At 39.1% G+C, this 23,117-nt stretch overlaps 1 protein-coding gene across 1 annotated transcript; it reads left to right on the top strand.

Annotated features, from left to right (window-relative positions):
- Positions 1–87: 87 nt before the first annotated feature.
- LOC117991233 (fatty-acid amide hydrolase 2-like) lies at positions 88–22,467 on the top strand. The gene is made up of 12 exons (XM_034978797.2): positions 88–278; positions 1,634–1,900; positions 2,293–2,419; positions 5,667–5,838; positions 14,677–14,801; positions 15,420–15,509; positions 16,418–16,563; positions 17,273–17,355; positions 18,340–18,523; positions 20,164–20,286; positions 20,669–20,806; positions 21,250–22,467. The coding sequence occupies exons 1-12, from the start codon at positions 213–215 to the stop codon at positions 21,394–21,396; spliced, it is 1,668 nt and encodes a 555-aa protein (XP_034834688.1). The 5' UTR covers positions 88–212; the 3' UTR covers positions 21,397–22,467.
- The last annotated feature ends 650 nt before the right edge of the window (positions 22,468–23,117 follow it).

Genomic DNA, 23,117 nt, shown 5'->3' with positions numbered 1-23,117 from the left:
ATCGAAAGTAATTTCAACAAATTTGATTAAAAATATAAAAGTTTGTTTGCTAACTTTTTGCATAATCACGCAAGGTCTTCGAATACTTAAGTTATAGCATTCTAAATAACTTGTTTTACTGTCGTTTCATTACCGTCAGCACGGATCCGCGCTAGGACGCTTGTCAATTGCTCAATCTCAAGTCCTATCAAGTTAATAAAAATCTCTACAAAATGTCCAGAGAAAAAGTTTCCAGAGAAAGAGATACTAAAAAGGAGAGGTCCAAGGAAAGATCCCATGTAAGTTTTTGTGAAAAAATTGCTTATTTTTTACCTGCTTGATAAGACAATAATAATAAGTATGTAGTTCTTAAATAATAATAAAATCAGTATTTATAAATATGTACACAGAATTTCAGTAATTGTAAAGCCATTAAATATGATAAAATCTTTTAATGAGCGTTTAACTTAAGTAATTTGCATCTTAAGTATGACTTAATCTAATGGAATCTAGTTTTTACTTAGTGTTTAATACCTACTCAGTATTTGTAGTTTGTAAAACAAATAAACACATAGATACTTATTTGATTATGTTTTGTTTAAACTGGAAGATGCCTGTGCCTTTGTCCGCATGGATTTAGGTTTTTAAAAATCCTGTGGGGTCTCTTTGATTTTCCTGGATAAAAAGTAGTCTATATCTGGTCTGGCATGCAAACTATCTCAGTACAAAATAGTTTATGCCCACAAGTTTTAAATGTGGATTTAGATTTTTGATTTTTGATTTTTTTCCTTTGATTTTTCGGACAAAAAGTTTAGACTATTACCATCCTCAGGATGTAAGCTATCTGTCATAATGTAAATTTTGTCAAAATTGGTTAAAAAGATGGGCTGTGATTGTGATAGTCACTAGCAGATAGACAGACACACTTTCACATTTATAACATTATAATATGGATTGAAGCAGAATAGAGTTATTTTCCATTGAGTGTTATTTTAAAGTATGAGTCATTTCTAACATAAGTGATTGTTCTACCATTCAAGTTTATAATAACAAACTCAAATAATTGTGTCAGTCAATATTTGTATGAATGTGGAGAAACCATGAATCTATATGATAACTATACCTATAGATAGAGCTCTCCTAATACCTACTTGAAGTAAATACCAACTTATCACACTTCAACCGCTGAACAAGCTAATTTATGGTCAAAGTAGGAAAGCAACAAATAGGTATTTGTTTCAAGTAGGTGTTAGGAATGCTCAATGGCACTGATTTTGAGCACACCTAAAGTTTAGAGTATTCACATCCTCTTCTTACTAATGTACTATGAACAGGACAGACACAGTTTGACAGTTTTAAATTCAATTTAGAGCTGCCATATCTCGTGACTTTAGCTGCCAGCCGCGAGACTACTGTTTAGATTTTAGTCTTTAAATGTAAAGTTCATGTTCCGTCCTTTTTTAGCAATATTAAAAAGAGAAAGATGCAGATACTTTAAATTTAGTTTAGAGAAAGACAAGAGAATGTTCTCAAAAGTGTGTGAAGTCTGCCAATTCACACTTGACCAGCGTGGTGGATTATGGCCTAAACCCTTCTGAGGAGGAGGAAGAGGCCTGTTATCAGTAGGGTATTAGAAATGATGTTTGTTTTACAGAGACGAAAAAGCAAAACCAGCAGAATATGTAAAGAAGTGATGATTAATTTTCTCAAGAAGTTATTCTTCTTCTTTCGAGCATACTTTGACATGATCATAGACTATGTATACTCTATATTCTGGGAAGACCGTCATCAAGCAATACCTGACTTGGACAAGAAGCATGCAATGCTTAAGGAGAGCGCAGTAACATTGGCGGAGAAGATTAGGAATAAGGAATTGAAATCTGAAGAATTAGTTACAGCTTGCATTGAAAGAATTAAATTGGTAAGATGATATTTTTAGGTTTCTGTACCTCAAAAGGAAAAAAACCGGCCAAGTGCGAGTCAGGCTCGCGCTACGAGAGTTGCACGACATTTTGCACGATAATTCAAAAACTATGATTCATAAAAATAAATAAAAATCTGTTTTAGAATGTACAGACGAAGACATTTCATATGATAAGATGTACAATGGCACCTATCAGTACCCTTATTATAAATGCGAAAGTGTGTTTGTTTGTTGGTTTGTCCTTCAATCACGTCATATTTTGCATGGGTATAGATAAAGACCTGGAGAGTGACATAGGCTACTGTTTATCCCGGAAAATCAAAGAGTTTCCACAGGATTTTTAAAAACTTAATTTGAATAAATGATTTGACTTTGAAAATATTTTGTAGGTAAACCCAATGTTGAATGCGGTCACAGACGAAAGATACGAAGATGCTATCAAAGAAGCTCAAGCCGTTGATAAAATGATTGAAGCGGGCCTTTCTGAAGAAGACTTGAAGAATAAACCTTTTTTGGGTATGTACCATTATTTCTCTGTATACCATTATTAGTCTGCCAATCCGAACTTGGCCAGCGTGGTAGACTATGGCCAAAACCCTTCTCACTCTGTGAGGAGACCCGTGCTCTGTAGTGAGCCGGCGATGGGTTGATCATGATGATGATGACCATTATTTAATGACACCTGCAATTACTTGCGGCTCGATTGCGGTAGAATGACAGCTACAATGTCACGATCGCAATCAACTCAATTGGTTGATGCTCATTCACTATTGGCTACAATGCATTGTTGCAATAAGAATAGCATAAATTCAGCCAATCACAACGATTGAGACTGTAATAATGATTGATGCAGTTTTCCACATTCAAGCAGTTGATCAATTGGAACACTTCCACAAATTTAAAGGATTGATTGGCAGTTTAATTAAACCCTTGCAGGAGCTGGCCGCACTTGGCCAGCGTGGCGGCGGACTACGACCTAAACCCATGTCTCTTCTGAGAAGAGACCTGGGTTCATCATGATCATATTTATTAATTCCACATAAACCTACCTACCTCCCTTTCATGTTTCTAGGTCAACAGGAAGTACCCTATAGGTTTCTTGACAGACAGACAGACAACAAAGTGATCCTATAATAGTTCCTTTTTCCTTTTGAGGTGCGGAACCCTAAAAAGCGTGAATTTGACTTGCTCCAGCAATGCGCCAATGAACCAGTGGTTAGATTCTTTGATGATTCAAAAGCACTTGTTTATGTTTGTATAAAAATCTTTGTATTTATCCATAAGTACTAATATTATAAATGCGAAAGTGTGTCTGTCTGTCTGTCTGTCTGCTAGCTTTTCACGGCTCAATCGTTCAACCGATTTTAACGAAATATGGTACAGAGGTAGCTTGCAACCCAGGGAAGGACATAGACTACTTTTATCCCGGAAAATTTAAGAGTTCCCACAGGATTTTTAAAAACTTAAATCCACGCGTACGAAGTCGCGGGCATCAGATAGTATTTTATATAATAAAATTCCATATTTTCCTTTAAATTGTATTATAATAAAAAACTACCACAGCAACTGTGTGCGTCATACAAATACTTGTATCGTTTATTTATATTAATATATTTCAACAGAATAATAATATTTATCATTATGTTAAACAATCTCTTGATGCTCATTCACTATTGGCTACAATGCATTGTTGCAATAAGAATAGCATAAATTCAGCCAATCACAACGATTGAGACTGTAATAATGATTGATGCAGTTTTCCACATTCAAGCAGTTGATCAATTGGAACACTTCCACAAATTTAAAGGATTGATTGGCAGTTTAATTAAACCCTTGCAGGAGCTGGCCGCACTTGGCCAGCGTGGCGGCGGACTACGACCTAAACCCATGTCTCTTCTGAGAAGAGACCTGGGTTCATCATGATCATATTTATTAATTCCACATAAACCTACCTACCTCCCTTTCATGTTTCTAGGTCAACAGGAAGTACCCTATAGGTTTCTTGACAGACAGACAGACAACAAAGTGATCCTATAATAGTTCCTTTTTCCTTTTGAGGTGCGGAACCCTAAAAAGCGTGAATTTGACTTGCTCCAGCAATGCGCCAATGAACCAGTGGTTAGATTCTTTGATGATTCAAAAGCACTTGTTTATGTTTGTATAAAAATCTTTGTATTTATCCATAAGTACTAATATTATAAATGCGAAAGTGTGTCTGTCTGTCTGTCTGTCTGTCTGCTAGCTTTTCACGGCTCAATCGTTCAACCGATTTTAACGAAATATGGTACAGAGGTAGCTTGCAACCCAGGGAAGGACATAGACTACTTTTATCCCGGAAAATTTAAGAGTTCCCACAGGATTTTTAAAAACTTAAATCCACGCGTACGAAGTCGCGGGCATCAGATAGTATTTTATATAATAAAATTCCATATTTTCCTTTAAATTGTATTATAATAAAAAACTACCACAGCAACTGTGTGCGTCATACAAATACTTGTATCGTTTATTTATATTAATATATTTCAACAGAATAATAATATTTATCATTATGTTAAACAATCTCTATTCCGAGGCCTACTCACATACCTATGACGTTGGCCTTCGATTTGGGGAGTCCAGGGTATAACCCTGACAACTTTCGTGTGTGCACATTGAGATTTGAGAGTTTTAAGCAATTAAATATCATTTTGGCTTAAATGGTGAACGAAAACATCGTAAAGAAACTGCATAATATCTGAGAGTTCTCAAAGGTACACGTGTATGTGAAGTCTGGGCAGACTTAAGATTGAGTTAAAACGAGACAGATTTATGTGAGAGATAGCTCTATCTCGTTTCAACCCTGTCTTAAGTCTAAGCAAAGTCAGAGTGCGCTCTATAGATCTTACCCTTAGTCAGTGTCGTGGGCTATGGCCATCACCCTTATAATTCTGAGACTAGACTCTCATTAGACCAGCGGAGTGATTCCCTAACTCAGTTATCATCACTGAATAAAAGCGATCAAGCTCACGATGATGATGATGATGATGATGATGATAATCAACCCATCGCCGGCTCACTACAGAGCACGGGACTCCTCTCAGACTTCAGAATGAGAAGGATTTTGGCCATAGTCACAGAATAATCCATAGTCTACTACGCTGGCCATGTGCGGATTGGTAGACTTCACATACCTTTGAGAACATTATGGAGAACTCTCAGGCATGCAAGTTTCCTCACGATGTTTTCGTTCACCGTTAAATCAAGTGATATGTAATTACTTAAAACGCTGATAACTCCAAAAAGTTAGAGGTGCGTGCCCGGGATCGAACCCCCGACCTCCGATTAGAAGGCGGACGTCCTAACCACTAGGCTATCACAGCGATCAAGCTCATTTGAAACTTGTTTTTAATTCATTGAAGACTTTCTACGAAAAAATATTTTTGTAACGCTCAGTGAAGCAGCAATGTAGACCAATCAATGTCAAACGAGTTTGATGGTTTTCATTTAGTGATAATCACTGAGTTGTGGCGTGTGTGCACTCATCCGTATTCGGTTCGTATCCATGATTCTTCGAAATGGCCAATACGTACTCATTCGATTCGTATTTTTACGGAATCCGTTATTTCACGGATGAGTGCACAAACGCCCTTAGCGAATCACCCCGCAAACCAGAAACAATTTGGAAATTATAAATTCCCAAATTGTGCCTGCCGAAAAGCTTTCGTTTGAAATGCATTTCAATTCTGTGGTCCTACGCCCATTTTGACTATCATTTAATCTTAAGGTGTACCATTCACGGCGAAGGAGAGCCACGCAGTTAAGGGCATGCTGCACACTCTCGGCATCTTGTCGCGGAAGAGCGTGCGCGCGGACGAGGACGCGGAGTGCGTGCGGCTCCTTAAGGCGGCCGGCGCCATTCCCGTGGCCGTCACCAATGTGCCGGAGATCAATAAATGGTAAGTGCAAGAAACAAGCTTAAGGTGTACCATTCACGGCGAAGGAGAGCCACGCAGTTAAGGGCATGCTGCACACTCTCGGCATCTTGTCGCGGAAGAGCGTGCGCGCGGACGAGGACGCGGAGTGCGTGCGGCTCCTTAAGGCGGCCGGCGCCATTCCCGTGGCCGTCACCAATGTGCCGGAGATCAATAAATGGTAAGTGCAAGAAACAAGCTTAAGGTGTACCATTCACAAGGAGAGCCACACAATTAAGGGCATGCTACACACTCTCGGCATCTTGTCACTACAAAGTGATCCTCTAAGGGTTTTCTCCTTTTTTAGGGTTCCGTACCTCAAAAGGAAAAACGGAACCCTTATAGGATCACTTTGTTGTCTGTCTGTCTGTCGGTCTGTCAAGAAACCTATAGGGTACTTGCCGTTGACCTTGAATCATGAAATTTGGTAGGTAGGTCTTATAGCAGATATTCGGGGATAAATCTGAAAACCGTGAATTTGTGGTTACATCACACAAAAACAATTAAATTGTGGTCATGAACTACTAATAAGTATTTTCAATTTTCGAATTTTCACTATATCAAGTGGAGTATCATATGAAAGGTCTTCATCTGTGCATTCTAAAACAGATTTTTATTCATTTTTATGCAACATAGTTTTTGAATTATTGTGCAAAATGTCGAAAAAATACGACTGTAGTACGAAACTGCCGCCTGACTCGCACTTGTTTCCTTTACTTGTGCTATAAGATCTACGTACCCGACAAATTTCTTGATTCTAGGTCAACGGGAAGTACCTACCCTATATTTATTCTTGAAAGACACGACGGACGGACAGACAGACAGACAGACTACAAAGTGATCCTATAGTGGTTTCCCCCTTTTTTGAAGTCGAAATCATTATTAGTCGATAACTCTTAGTATCTTTCCTATCATAAAACTGAAAATGCATTACTTGCACTTTGACACATATATTTAATAATATTATAGAATATTAATTACGGAATCGGCCATTGTGATACATAATGATATGATAATTACCATTACAAAGTGCACCCGATGTGCAGTACAGGCAGTTTAGGATCTGTGCAGACGGACCACTCTCCACTGTTTACTACGAAAAGTATCCAACAAAAAAACTGCATTATAGTGTCCATAATCAGTGTTTATCACCGAGATTCAGTGCTAATGGCAATTCGAAGGCTTCAACACAAAAAGGCGTATATTGAAAAATGCCATTTCCCGTTTCGTGCTGCATGTTCCATGACAAGTTCGAAATATCAGCTTGATACATCAGGCTTATTTGATTTTTTTCACATTTTTGACCCTCTTGTATTCTTGTAAAACTGCACTTTTGAAATAAGAAGTTTGAATTTTAACTGTTATTTGTTGGATCTCCATAGAATTATGGTAAGCAAAATACAATCAAACTATTAAAAACGTAACACGTAACTACAATAAGAATATTAAAAAAGTTTCAGATATGTTCATTTCTAATTAACCCAGAGTACAACTAGTTTTTTTTTCATTTGCCGCTATTTTTCACTCTCAGCTTTCATAATTTCGTAATAGCTTGTCGCCGCAACCGGCCGGTTCGGCAATAGGCTACTTGACAATTTTTTTAAGTTGGTCTTAAATGGTTAATATTTGTCCTATTATATCAAAAAAATTAACACTATATTTTTTTGCGCCCTAAAAACCGTAAAACTTTAATTTAAAAAAATATTTTTCTTAGACAGGTGAAAACACTGTCGGCCATGTTTGGCCGATAGATTATCTGTGCTCTGACGTCATGCATTTGTAAACAACAGTATAACCACAGGGTTACAGGGTTTTTAGGGCGCAAAAAAATATAGTGTTAATTTTTTTGATATAATAGGACAAATATTAACCATTTAAGACCAACTTAAAAAAATTGTCAAGTAGCCTATTCTTACAAACATGTATGGAGTAGGGGTGTTACGGACATCCGCATCCATTAATGTGCAGCTTTTACGGATGCGGATTCATATTTGGAACAAATAACGACCTGCAAAGAAATTGGGCGGGGCCAGAGTGGCGCGTGTTTCGGGCGTGTTTGATATCTTCGTTCGCTTACTGACCAATAAAGATGGGCGTTATTGGCTATTCACGGCAACGGTTAATCAACAGTTACTTAGTTTCAATACCGATATTGTTAACCGTTGCCGAATATCGGTATCAGAGTTGTGTTTCAACTAATTTAATATGCGCAACGCGCAGCGGTTTCCGTAGTAGTAACTAAGCTAGCTGCCGTATCAATACCGTCTGTATAGCTAGCGCGCGCATATTCACTAAAATAAAACCAATTTTACTTTCATGAATATCGTGAAGTAATCACAACCTTAAGTTCATAGCAGTAAAGTTTAATTTGATCATTGACATAGGTCAAACTATAGTGGACGCCTGCACGAATAGTTTGCCACAGTCCAGTTAACCAAAAACATTTCATAAAGATTGATAAACCAAAGAGGACCTTATCTCTATTACTCTAAGGCTAACTGTATTTAGAATGATAGATCAAAGTGTAATGGACAAGTACTTGTACAGTTAAGCCTTAGCGTAATAGAGATAAGGTCGGCTTTGGTTTACCAAGTTCTTAGTTACTAAGCCGGTAGCCAATAACCGCTCCTTCTCAGCTTTCAGTGAAAGAAAGAAAGAGAAGGCATAACTATTGCGTTTCTAGTTACCCAAAAACCAAACAATGCATTGTCGGTTGCCAGTTGGCAGTGTTGCGTTGTCAGGTGGTTCGTCATAGATGATAACTGAAAACCGTTGCTAGCTACGACAATAACGCTATGGTACGCTATAGGCACGGCAGCGGTTTTCAGTTAAGTTAAGCTATAGCGGACACATGTCTAAGTCAGTGAAAAAGTGTACAATGGTACCCAACAGGGTGTTACGGATATTCGCATGCGCATCCGTAAATTCGCATTAATTCAGACATCTGCATCCGCATCCGCGGAATTCAAAGTATTGGCATCCGCAACAACCCTGGTATGGAGTATGAAGTCGGTTGCTTGTTCGTGTGGCGAGTGGCCCGTGTGCGCACAGCCTAAAAAACAAGTATTCGACTTCGTACATTGACTGTAAAGTGAGGTCACGGCCATTGCGTAATAATTACATATTATGAATATACAGAATAGTCTTGTTATTTTTTATTGCATAAAAGATTCGCAATACGCAGCGAGAAAAAACGTGTTTTCAGGTTTTGCGATTTGTTAATAAGTACATTTTAATCAGATCCTGTTGCGACCGTATCTTTGAGGTAAATCACAATTTTATTTGTTTTTAGGGTTCCGTACCTCAAAAGGAAAAAAGGAACCCTTATAGGATCACTTCGTTGTCTGTCTGTCTGTCAAGAAACCTATAAGTATAGGGTAGTTCCTAGACTAGGGTAGACCTAGAATCATGAAATTTGGCAGTTAGGTAGGTCTTATAAGCACGCGTAAGAGGAAAATCCAAAACCGCGAATTTGTGGTTACATCACAAAAATAATTAAAATGTGTTCATGAACAATAATAATAAGTATTTTGAACTTTCAAAGTAAGATTAATTAATATACCAAGTGGGGTATGATATGAAAGGGCTTTTACCTGTACATTCTAAAACGGATTTTCATATATTTTTTTGCATAAATAGTTTTCGATAATATATCGTGCAAAATGTCAAAAAAATACGACTGTAGGATGAAATTTTGCGGTACGCGAGTCTGATTCGCACTTGACCGGTTTTTCTACACTAATATTATAAAGAGGAAGAATTGTATTTTTTTATGTTACTACAACAAATAAACTCAAAAACTACTGGGCTGGTTTCAAAAATTCTTTCACCATTAGAAAGCTACATTATTCTCAAGTGACATACAGGCTATATTTTTTAAACTAGAGATTGTGACGTTGTAAATTTTGAACTACTAATTAGCGTTTCGCTTTTAATTAAAATCTATTTTGTTCAAAGTATGTTGGTGCCACCTAGCATCAAGGTGCAGAACTACGCGTGGGTCGATGTTCAGAGTTCATTCGAGCCACAATAGATGGCGTTTGCTTCGTTGTCAATTGTCGTAAAAATAAAACAAAATAATTAAATAAAACCATAATATCATTTGTTTATTGTTAGGTCATTAACAAAACGGTTCTTATAATATATCCTTAGGTTCCGCAAATATTCAAAAATGAATTGGCTTTATGATCAAACTAACTGAGAGCGGCCACACTCGGGTTGCGTCTGGCAACACCGATTGCTGAGATTTAGAATTTTCCTGGAGTCAACATGTGAAGACAACATGTGAGGATCTGTGCGTAAACCAAATTCATCCACTATATACCCTAAATATTTTTGGCGTGGTATGTATAAGGACGTGGTTGAGTACGTTAAGAATTGTGATACTTGCTCTGCGTATAAACACACGACATCAGCCACTCCAGGTCTGCTTGGGAAGCCTAAAGTCTGCGAGAGACCTTTCCAGGTCATTTCGGCTGATTTAGTCGGACCTTTGCCTAGGTCTAAATCAGGATTTACATTTCTTTTTGTGGTGACGTGTTGTTTTTCGAAATATACAATGTTGTTTCCGTTACGGCGTGCCACAGGTGCCGCTGTTGTTAAAGCGCTAGAGAATTTTGTATTTTTGAACCATAGTGTTCCAGAGACTGTGATTGTGGACAATGGGTCCCAATTTACAGGATCTGAATTCCGTAATCTCATTAAGCGTTATAATATTCCGAAATTACACTACACACCACTGTACACTCCGCAAGTTAACCTTGTTGAGAGGTACAATAAGGTTGTTATGACTGCTGTAGCCGCTTTTGTGAAAGATAACCACAGGTCCTGGGACGAAAACCTGTACAAGGTCCAGTTCGCCATAAACAGTGCGGTTAATGAATCCACTGGATTCTCCCCGTTCTTCCTTGTCCACGCTAGAGAACCGGTTTTAAATGGTTCCTTCTATAAGGACACGGATAAGGAGTACGAGGCCGGAATTCCAAGGGAGGAATACGCAGGAAAGTTTGGAACTTTGGAGGACATATTTGGTCAGGTTAGGAGAAATTTGTTTCAGGCTCATGCAGAGTATGCAACGCATTACAACTTAAGGCGTAGGTCTGCAAGCTATTCTGTTGGGGATATAGTGTGGAAAAAGACCTATCCACAAAGCGACGCTACAAATTTTTTCGCAGCTAAGCTGGCACCTAAGTATGAAAAGTGCAGGGTTGTCAAGGTTTTGTCACCTTTGGTTTATGAACTAGTTAGAGTAGCTGACAACCACCCAATAGGCACTTGGCATATTAAGGATATTAAGAAGTAGATATTTGCCATTACTTAGTTGGTCTAAACTGTTTGAATATTTAAGTTATCAATATTCAATTAGGAATTTGAATGAGTGTAGTGATGTTCTGAGTTAACAGTTACATTACCATGGTTCAGTTGAGGAGGAATGTAGTGGATGTATGTAGGGATGAATATGTGATGATTGGAATGCTTGTGGTAGACCAACCGGTTGAGAAAGTAAAAATGCAAATATCGTACTTTGGGGATAACGAAAAGGGGGGGTTTTGTGTTTTGTTTTCGTTTTCCTTCTAGATAATGGATCATTTCTGTTATTTTTTCCGATTCTGTTCCGAGATCTATTTTCTAGGAGAGTTATTTCGTTTTTTTTTTTTTTTTTTTTCTCATATTCCGATTTTGATTCGGTTTTATTTTTCCGAATGGGATAGAGAACGGTTGCCATATCAGATGGACCCGTTCACAACCAGTTTTTCCGTATTTGTTGAGTAACAAATATTAAGATGGTAGTTTAAAAGAGTGAACCACCGTAGGCCTAGACGCATTCTATCAGTCAGCTGAAGAATGATGCCAAGATGTTTCCACTCAAGTGTCTTAGACACCATGAAGTTTTTTTGTATATATTCTTTTTAGAAGTTAGGGTTGTGTAGTTAAGTATAATGTATAAAACCTTACACTGTTTTCAGTATATTTATTTTGTTAGACAATTTTCCTTGTTAGTAGTAGATGTGCGTTCACGCGTAACTTCTGTGTTTTTTTGTTTGTTTCAGGCAAATTGTTAGTAGTTGTTGGATGACGCTGAGGGCAGCGTGGTTCAACCTGTTGAACCTTTTCGTAGGAGGGGAAGTATTGTGACGTTGTAAATTTTGAACTACTAATTAGCGTTTCGCTTTTAATTAAAATCTATTTTGTTCAAAGTATGTTGGTGCCACCTAGCATCAAGGTGCAGAACTACGCGTGGGTCGATGTTCAGAGTTCATTCGAGCCACAATAGATGGCGTTTGCTTCGTTGTCAATTGTCGTAAAAATAAAACAAAATAATTAAATAAAACCATAATATCATTTGTTTATTGTTAGGTCATTAACAAAACGGTTCTTATAATATATCCTTAGGTTCCGCAAATATTCAAAAATGAATTGGCTTTATGATCAAACTAACTGAGAGCGGCCACACTCGGGTTGCGTCTGGCAACACCGATTGCTGAGATTTAGAATTTTCCTGGAGTCAACATGTGAAGACGAATTTTTTTCGTTCCAGGAAAATCTCACTTCTTTTCGCCCATGGCTTCGCCTGGAAAAATACAATAGTCATAAATTTTAGTCATCCTAACGTATTTTCAATGTTTCATCAGTTATGGTGAGTGAAAAATCAAGTAATGTGGATTCGACAAAATGGCGGTTTGGTTAGAGAAAATCCTAATCTCATGATTTCTTTCAGTTCCAGTTATTTTAACTTCCCAAATAAATGAGGATAATGGGTTGTGGGTGGACTTCTGAAAACCATTGGTGGCCAGGAGTTCAATAGGTGAGTTGTGTTTGATCGGGAAAATTCCACGTGTCGAAATTTTCACACAGCACAAATTATAATCTTGTTTTTCTTTGTTACAGGGTTTACGTTTACGTTTACGTTTACGTTTACGTTTTACGTTTAGCTTCAGTTTTCCGTTTTAGTTTTCCGTTTGCGTTTTCGGTTTTCGTATTTATTTCTTTTGCACATTCACGTTGACAACTTAATTGCTATGGATAAGACTTGGTGAAAATCTTTGTAATGAAACATTTCGGTTGTGAAGAATCAAATAAATTGAGTTTTGGATCTTGGCCGATGCCGTCCAGCTACCTTGCAGTCTTCGCACCTACAAGTAAGCAAATGTTTGTATCCTGCAACAGTTTAGTGAACCTTCTTAGTGTATGTGTACAGTAAGAACCCTGTCTTTACTACTGAGCTTTTATTTTGAAACAATTTTATGAATTTTACTGTGTCATTGTCTATTCCATGCCAATGGCATCTTAAATTTAAAACATAGATTTTATGTACTATCTACCTAAGGCATTCTAATGTATCTAAATTAAGTCTTGGCATTAAGCTAGAATAACTAAGCATTATTAGCCATCACTATGTATTAAGCGACCCCGGTAAAAGTTACATTAAAAACAATTTTGCCTAACATCTAGCAAATTTCATTTATAACACCTCATATACATTACAAGGGAGTCGACGGCTAGCTTCTATTCTTTACTAGGTAGATAGATCAAGTAAAGTAAATTATTATTTTCCTCTAATCTTTGTAAGGTGGTAGATTATTCCGTATCCGGGTATATTTCTATTCCGCCCAATTTACCACCCTTACAAGATTCATACGAAAATGGTAATAAGCTACCCGTGCGAAGCCGGGCGAGTCGCTAGTATTATTATAAACTATCTGATACCCGTTGGATTTAGGTTCTTAAAAATCCCGTGAGTAATGATATTTAAAAATCTAAATTTGGTTTTCATAGGCTATTTTTTATCCCGGAAAATCTAAGCAACCCCAGGATGCAAGATATCTCTGTACACATGATCGGTTAAGCGAAAGGGCCGTGAAAAGCTAGCAGAAAGACAGACCCACTTTCGTAAACTATACTTATAATATTATTAGCTGATACCCGCCCCGCGACTTCGTTCGCGTGGTATTAGGTTTTTTGAAAATCCCGTGGCAACTCTTTGATTTTCTGGGATAAAAAGTAGCCTATGTCACTCTCCTGGTCTTTATCTATACGCATTCAAAAAATCACGTCAATCTGTTGCACCGTTGCGACGTGATTGAAGGACAAACCAACAAACAAACACACTTTCGCATTTATAATACTGATTAGTATAGTATTATAACATATTTTAAAAGTTTTTGTCCCACTGAAAGAAATACATACAATAAATTTAGCAAAATGAATTATGATCGCATAAATGCAAATTAACTGCATGCTTAACCAACAGTTGTAAATGTTCAAAAGATTACTTATCTTTATTTAACATGAAAAATATATCATGAATGATATCGCTGAATATAAATCAGCAATATCTTTACATAATACCTATTCTATTCAGGTTGTTAAAATATAAAGTATATCTGTTATTATCTTTTTAAGCCATATGTATTTACAAATATTACAGTTATAATATGTTTTATAATTTTTATAGTGTTTTTATCTACACTTCAAGGAAATTTCTAAATAATTTTCAATACAAATCAAAACATTTTGAAAGTAGTTTCGATAGCTGCAAAGTGCCGCTACTAGATGGCATAAACAGTCACTTCAGTACTGAGTGAGCATACATATCACAAACTAGCTTATGCTCGCGACTTCGTCCACGTGGACGACACAAATTTCAAACCCCTATTTCACCCCCTTAGAGGTTAAATTTTCAAAAATCCTTTCTTAGCGGATGCCTACGTCGTAATGCCAAATTTCAGCCCGATCCGTCCAGTAGTTTGAGCTGTGCGTTGATAGATCAGTCAGTCAGTCAGTCCTTTGCCTTTTATATATTTAAGATTTCGTCACTTGCAGGCAAGAAACCCGTAACATGGTGTTTGGACAAACAAACAACCCTTACCACACCGGTCGTACTACTGGGGGCTCCAGTGGCGGCGAGGCAGCCCTGTCGGCCTCACTTGCCAGTCCCATATCACTGTGTGAGTACAGACACACTCGTCCGACGGAGAAATCTCCCAGCAACGAGCCACTCCTGAGGGCCTAACATGCGGCCCTACGAGAAAATTTTGTCTACACATTTTCTCGTGTTATTCATAGAGATAAAATTTTCTCGTGGGCGCATGTTTTAATCTAAATCCACGCGGACGAAGTCGCGGGCATCAGCTAGTATTATATAAGCAATGAGCCAAAAACTTAATTTGCTGTAATCCGCTGAAACAGGTCGAATCTGTATGTTGCAAGTGGGAGGGCGGGCGGTGCATGCGAAATGCACCGCCCGCCCTCCCACTGCTTTGCACAATTGCTTTGCTATGTTGCATTGTAAGGTCTACATCTGAGGATGCTCCGGTGTCGGAGCGAAACGTGCGTCGAGTGTGTTTTGGGATTTGTATGGTCCTGCGTGGTGGTGGTGCGTATTGCTTGCCGAGTGGCTGTTTTTCCTGCATTGTTAGCATTGGGAGGGCGGGCGGTGCATTTCGCATGCTGCATGTTGCATCATACAGATTCGACCTGTTTCAGCGGATTACAGCAAATTAAGTTTTTGGTTCATTGTACAATATACAGTATTATATAAGTGTGAAATATGTTTGTTTTTGTAGGCTCTGACATCGGCGGTTCGACTCGCATGCCTGCGTTTTACTGCGGCCTGTACGCGCTCAACCCCACCGCCGAGCACACCAGCATGAAAGGTGAAGCGAGCTAAGTGATAAGCGACACTCATACAGGTCTATAGAGCGTATGATTTTAACCAGCCAGCGTCCAACGACAAGACAGCATCGAACGACATCGAAAGTTAATAATTGTGAGTGTATTTTGCCGGGCAGCTCGTGAAATTCCAACGAAAATAACAAGAAAGAGGGTAGTTCGCTACTGCCCTGGACAGCTCGGACTTCATCTCTCGCAGCACCGCAGTCCCGTCGTGACCACGACCCGTGCAATTGGGTTGAAATATCGACAAATTTGACGACCTCCCTGGCGCAGTGGTGAGCGCTGTGGTCTAAATAGTGGGAGGTCCCGGGTTCGATTCCTGGCAGGGGTTTGGAATTTTATAATTTCTAAATTTCTGGTGGGAGGCTTCGGCCGTGGCTAGTTACCACCCTACCGGCAAAGCCGTGCCGCCAAGCGATTTAGCGTTCCGGTACGATGCCGTGTAGAAACCAAAGGGGTATGGGTTTAGTAAAAACTGCCATACCCCTTCCAGGTTAGCCCGCTATCATCTTAGACTGCATCATCACTTACCACCAGGTGAGATTGCAGTCAAGGGCTAACTTGTATCTGAATAAAAAAATAAAAAAAAAATTAAAACAAAAATTAATCGTGGTATGTACCTGTTATATATGTACATTAAAATATGTCTATAGAGCGTACTTTGATTTTGCTCAGACTTAAGATAGCGTTAAAATGAGACAAATTTATGTAGAGATATATTTGCCTCGTTTTGTCTTCGTGTCTTAAGTCTACAGCGAAAGAGCAGGCGGATAACCTGGCGTTAAGTGATTACCGCCGCCCATGAACATTTGAAGCACCAGAGATCGGCTTTTCAAGAATTTGTTGAACCGCCCCTTGATCTTGAATAACCCTATGTATTTGGTCCCAGGTTCGACTCTCCGTTCGGGCAAGGAGCCGACCATGGCGTCTATCGGGTTCGTGAGCAAACACTGCGAAGACCTCATTCCGCTGACTAAGGTCGTGGCGGACGAGAAGGCGCATCTGTTGAATCTGGACAGACAAGTTGACGTCAAGGTAATAGTTACTTGTGGTAGAGGGGGAAAGCTCTGGGCTCTTATTTGACGACCTCCCTGGCGCAGTGGTTAGCGCTGTTGTCTTATTAGTGAGAGGTCCCGTCTTCGATTCCCGGTAAGGGGTTTGGAATTTTCTAATTCCTAAATTGTCTGGTCTGGTGGGATGCTTCGGCCGTGGCTAGTTACCACCCTACCGGCAAAGCCGTCCCGCCAAGCGATTTAGCGTTCCGGTACGATGCCGTGTAGAATCCAAAGGGGTGTGGGTTTAATAAAAAAACTGCCCTTCCAGGTTAGCACGTTTCCGTCTTAGACCGCATCATCATTTACCACCAGGTGAGATTGCAGTCAACGGCTAACTTGTATCTGAATAAACAAATAAGACGTGGCGCGTCGCGTGGTGCGTTGCGTCACGCGTCGTAAAAAGCAAACGCTTCATACGAATACGCCCCCCGATTGTGTAAGAATAACCATCTCATCGCTATCGCAATCGTCAAGAAATTCTGCCCTTTGATTGGTTGATTCGCTGTTTACATTTTTTCACAGCCAATCAAAGGGCAGAATTTCTTGACGATTGCGATAGCCATGAAATGGTTATTCTTACACAATTGGGGGGCTGATACTTCAGCATACGAATAGGTAGGCTCCCCGTGCGAAGCCGGGGTGGGTCAACTAGTTTCAAAATCCAAACATACTTGCCTTTTTGGTTGCAGGAGCTAAAGTTCTACTACGTGGAAAGCATCAACGATTTACGCGTCAGTCCCGTTGGCAGTGACCTTAAGAAGGTTATGAAAAGGTAACATTGCTATGTAACCACTGACCTCCGCTAATACAAGTACATTAGACTTGCAATTGCTGAGCTGAGGTCTTACTACCACCGCTTAAAGTAGAAATATTTTAATATTGTTTTGTCATTTCATATCATGGCTGGTACAAAAACCGTACTGGGGTATAAGTCCCGCTAAATGCTAATGCGTGTGGCCGCCATTTCAGTGACGTCAGCACTGGACTGAAGTTTCAACCTGATGGTATATTTTGACTTAAATATACGTCAAAATATCGTCATTTTGATGTTAATGAGACATGGCTCCAGCGCAATAGCAATTTGCGGGACTTATAGCGTGGCAGACTAAACTCTCACTTTGAGAGGAGACCCGTTCTCAGTAGTGCGCCGGTAATGGGTTGATCACGATGACGATGGACCACTGCAGCACTGCAGTCCCGTCGTGATCATGACCCACGCAATTGGGTATTTTGACTACATCAATACTAAATTATTTCTCAGTCATTATTAAATAAAGGGTGTTCCAAAATACGCAAAATCCATGTCCTTTGTTAGTTTTAAGTGTAATAACTAATAACCATTTTAAATTATCGATTAAACTAAAAAAGTACGTCATTATGATGTGACGTCACATTGCAGTATTTCATAGAATATCACATACTAAATGCGCATTTTGACGATTGATAAAAAGTTACTGATTTGACTAGTTGTCAAATACCGTATTGAGTTGAAATGTCGATCTCTCAGAATTATCGCATGAATCGTGGTACAGTGCGACAAGACTTTCTTGGCACTTGAATGACATTGACAGGGGGGCGCTGTTGGAGAACAAAGTCTTAGAATATTCAAACAAGAACAAAGGGGACACTTGACGGCAACGTTAGTTCCGTGTGTACATTCCATGTTCCGTGTGTCGTTCCATGTACGCGTTATTTTCATTCTAATATGTCTTTAAACCATGAAATAAGCCTTAAATCGTCTCCATTATTGTTCCAGAGTGGTATACAAGCTGTCAGGTGTGGTGGAACCCTCAGACAAGCCCAAGCCGTACTACCACGAGGGGTTCAACCACTCGTTAGCGCTGTGGCGCCACGCCATGAGCAAGGAGGCGGACTGCTTCGCGGCTCTGCTCACCGACAACCAGGGCGAGGCCAATGGACTCGCGGAGTTGGGCAAGAAGGTAGGCTTTCTAAAGAGGTAGCATCATCATCATCATCATCATGATGATCAACCCATCGCTGGCTTACTACAGAGCACGGGTCTCCACTCAGAGTGTGTAGGGTTTTGGCCATCTACGACGCTGGCAATGTGCGGTTTGGTAGATTTCACACACCTTTGAGAACATTATGGAGAACTCTCAGGCGTGCAGGTTTCCTCACGATGTTTTCCTTCACCGTTAAAGTAAGTGATGATTAATTGAACTCCGAAAAGTAAGAGGCGCGTGCCCGAAATCGAACCCCCGACCTCCGATTAGAAGGCGGACGTCCTAACCACTATAGCCTAGTGGTTAGGAGGTCCGCCTTATAATCGGAATCACAGCTTTTTTTGTGTAGGTTTGAGTACATTCAAATATTGCTATCTCGCTTCCAGAGCCCTCGCAGCACGAACCATTTTTTATTGAATATTCTGTTTATAAGTTATCAGCCTTGATTTCATTGTCTCCCGAGGTGTGAAAAATAAACAATTAACGTGGTACTTGTTGGGATATTTAGAATTTATCGGAAAAATATCAGTAAAAAGAAAAACTTGGACGTCCTGTTTGAGATATATATTTGAAGTGAGTGAATGTCATCGAATGTAAAAACAAAAAACTCTTAGAAAAAATAAGAATAAGAACATATTTCAATATAAACAATTTAGTTTACAGCCAGTTCCAACATCCCCCTTTAAACTAAATTGTCTTACAAAAAAAAACTTAACATAAAATATTAACACACAGGAACAAGAAAAAATAAATTAACATGAGAAAAAACTAAGACCTAAACTACCTGATGATTCTTCAAGTTCAATTGATTCATGCCTATGCGACATAAGTGTCCTAACCATATTATGCCAGAGCTGATACATGCTCAGACGGTCAGAGTGCACCTCGTACGCAAAATCTTCACTATTCATCTTAGGTGGAATATTAACTACGTACATAGTTGATTGTACGTACGTACGTACGTACGTACAATCAACTATGTACACTGTACAGTCCACCACAGGGCGAAAGCATGACGAACAGAATCACCTTCATTGATGCAGCGGCCGTATCTCCTTCTGGATACCCATCAATAGAAAACCACAGGTTCTCATGTAGCCAATAGTTTAATCATTTTCCAAGTGGGATATCCTTCTCTATTTTTGACATTTGGTAAAAATTGATTTTTCTTGTTCGCAACAAATATAATATAAATGGACAATTAACACCACTTTTTCACTTTTATTTTTCCCCTAGAGCCCTTCGTGCTGATAACGTGTTGGGATATTTAGAATTTATCGGAAAAATATCAGTAAAAAGAAAAACTTGGACGTCCTGTTTGAGATATATATTTGAAGTGAGTGAATGTCATCGAATGTAAAAACAAAAAAACTCTTAGAAAAAATAAGAATAAGAACATATTTCAATATAAACAATTTAGTTTACAGCCAGTTCCAACAGTACTTATAGTGTCTTCATCTTGGGCGCTAATAAACCCCGCGCTTCACTCACGATTCTAGATGCAACACCCTCGCTGCGCTCGTAAGTTTCTCTGAAGTCCCACCTTTCTCTTGGGATTTATCCTGGCGTCCGTAACGTACCCCCATGTTAAATAATACTATTAAGTTTTATTTCAGTTAGTAGGCGCGTCTGAGTTCACTCTAGCGGCTATTATAAAGCTACTAGACGACCAAGTGATGCCCGCAGTACCCGCGGCCTGGGCCGACGACCTCACGCAGCAGCTCAGAGATGACCTTATTGTAAGTACTTGTCAAGATTTCACGTACAAATACATCTTGACAAACAAAAAAAGGTTGCCACGGTGATAAGGACAGCAAATAATCATTTTGTCACATTCTAATAAGAGCTTTAATGCATTTAGCTATCTCGCTTTAATAGTAAAAGTCGCAATAGGGCTACTTCTACAGGTATTGTCCTGAGGAGACGATTGTAAGTACTGCTTAATAGTTTTTTTTCAGCTCGTCGGTGTGTCGGAATTCACACTAGCAACTATTATGAAGCAATATTGTTTCAAACGATGAACGATTCAATAAAATTAGGTCAATTCTCATACATCGCCTTTGAGACTTTAATTTCCTATTTTACGCACTCGAGCCATAATACGTATATTATTGTTACCAGGAAACCCTTGGCTCAGACGGAGTGCTGCTATTTCCGTCGGCGCCCACTCCCGCGCCCTATCACTATGCGGCGTATCTGCGCCCCTTCAACTTCGCGCTGTGGGGGATATTCAACGCGCTCAAGTTTCCTACTGCACAGGTACAGTCTTAAAGTGTGGTGTAAAATGTTCACTTTTCATTAAGTATAGGTACGAATAAATTAAAAAATCCATACTAATATTACAAATAAGAAAGTGTGTCTGTCTGTTTTAGCGTTTAAACTATCGTGAGTGATTTCCATTATATATAATATCTGTCAACGGCTTTACTCACATATTTAGTAGACGTTAGCCCGACTAGTTTTGAACTCATCCGGGGTCCTTTTTCAAGGGACTGTCTGAACGGACCGTCATCCGTTCATCCGATTTTGATCAAATTTGGTATAGAGATAGCTTGCATCCCGGGGAATGACATGGGACATACTTTTTATCCCGGAAAATCCAAAAGAGATCCCACGGGATTTTCTAAAAACCCAAGTCTACGCAGATGAAAGCGCGGGTATCATCTAGTAATAAATTAGAACAGACACCTTTTTCCCCACAGGTTCCTCTTGGTCTAAACTGTGACGGCCTCCCCCTCGGCATTCAAGTAGCGGCAGCGCCACACAACGACGCGCTATGTGTCGCCGTTGCAGACCACATCGGCAAACTGTTCCAAGGCTACGTGCCGCCTTGTCGAGTGCCTGAGTAGTGTGCGAACACCTTTATACCCTTCTTCAGTCTGCCCCTAGGTCTTAGCTCTGTGTTGCCGTCGGAGACCCCCCCCCCTTCCCCACCCCCATTGTGTAAGAAAAACGTATTTACCGCGCGTTGCTGCGCGTCGCGACTGAAGAGAACATTGCGAAGCGCAGTGCAGAAACGAAGACAGGTGTCTTCGTTTTTGCTAGCATTTTAATTACACCCTGTAATTAGGTATTTACTTTTGATGATTAATTTCAAAGTTTTTTTAAAATATATATAAAACTACACAAAGTTAGTTTCAGTATAAGCAAAACCTGAAATTAGTTTGTTCAGAATCAGTTACAGAATCGATTGCAATCTTTTTTACATTGTGTTATATTTTGACCTAAAAATACAAACCTGCAAGTTTAAACACCTAGTTGAATGACCGCATGCACCAGCTGATTCAAGCCGCGCGAGCGGGAGCGCGCACGATCGACGCAAGCCGTCCCGTTCGCTCACAGCCGCTCGCTTGGGGTGACCATGTTTTTTGCGAGGACGACTCAACACAACAAGCTTATAACTTTGTTGTTTTTCATCAAATATTTTTGAAATCAGTACCCTTATTTTAATGCGAAAGTGCGTTTGTTTGTTGGTTTATTGGTTTGTCAATCAATCACGTCGCAACGGATTGACGTGATTTTTGCATGGGTAGATATAATTAAAGACCTGGAGAGTGACATAGGCTACTTTTTAACCCGGAAAATGATTTTTAAAAACTTAAATCCACGCGTAGGAAGTCGCGGGCATCAGCTAGTTTTGTATATTCTTTAAAAATATTCGACACGCGTTTCGGTTTTTGCTTATACTAAAACTAACGTATAATACTATAAGCTGGTTGTAAGATTTTCCAAGTATTAATGTATATGAATTCACTTTTTTGTAAGTATTTTACTGTTAGTATTATATTATATTTATAAGTATTATATTGTATTGTTAATGTAATCTCCAAATGTATAAAGACTGTTTTTAATTTATAAGAATTATATTATTAAAGGTGAAGGGAAAGTATTACTTATATTAATAAAATTGTTACAAAATATATCAGATATTTTTCTAATGTGTATTTTTGTTTTTCAATGATTTATGAATTTAACTGTTCTATGTTTAATTATATTTACTAAGATAGCACTGAGATGTTAAAGGAATAATAAAATAAAAATACGTATAAAATAAAAATTAGTGACGTTTCGTCTAAAATTCCCAACCCGCCCTTCAGGCTACTGTATTGCCCAATGTCTGCTAGCAATAACAACTTGCAGCAGAAGTCAGCTCTATCACTTAACGACAGTAAGGGAACTTGTAACAAAACATTGGTGCTTCGACGTCACTCGCAGGCGTCAAATGTTCCTACATTTGTCGCTAGGTAGCCTACAACCCATTTTTCTTTGATTTTATGTCACCTGATATTTGACATATTATCGTCGATTCAGGATTAAACCGAGAGCACCCTGACTCTAGCTCTAGCAAGTTACTTGCACTGTTTCAACACTTGCAGCAAGTCATACTCTGCAAGTTTTCTATTATGGGAAAGTAACTTCCGCAATTTGAGTTCTGTAAGTTTTATTGCTAGTAGTATAAAGTTGCCTGTGGTTAGCGATTTATTTTCGAAAATAATACGTAGCCTCGGCTCGTGAGATGGGGTGGGAAGAGGGTGCGGGTTGCGGAAGTGCGGACTGTGCAGAGCGTTCC

The sequence above is a fragment of the Maniola hyperantus genome, chromosome 19 (assembly GCF_902806685.2).
Source record: "Maniola hyperantus chromosome 19, iAphHyp1.2, whole genome shotgun sequence".
NCBI lineage: Eukaryota > Metazoa > Arthropoda > Insecta > Lepidoptera > Nymphalidae > Maniola > Maniola hyperantus.
This window is presented reverse-complemented; position numbering and strand designations above follow the sequence as displayed.

What these genes read in the sequence shown, in the direction of transcription:
- LOC117991233 (XM_034978797.2), top strand. Translation starts at nt 213, where the DNA reads ATGTCCAGAGAAAAAGTTTCCAGAGAAAGAGATACTAAAAAGGAGAGG. An exon ending in GAAGAATAAACCTTTTTTGG is followed by an intron (nt 2,420 to 5,666) that starts GTATGTACCATT and finishes TTTAATCTTAAG; the next exon opens with GTGTACCATTCACGGCGAAG. An exon ending in TCGCGGAGTTGGGCAAGAAG is followed by an intron (nt 18,524 to 20,163) that starts GTAGGCTTTCTA and finishes GTTTTATTTCAG; the next exon opens with TTAGTAGGCGCGTCTGAGTT.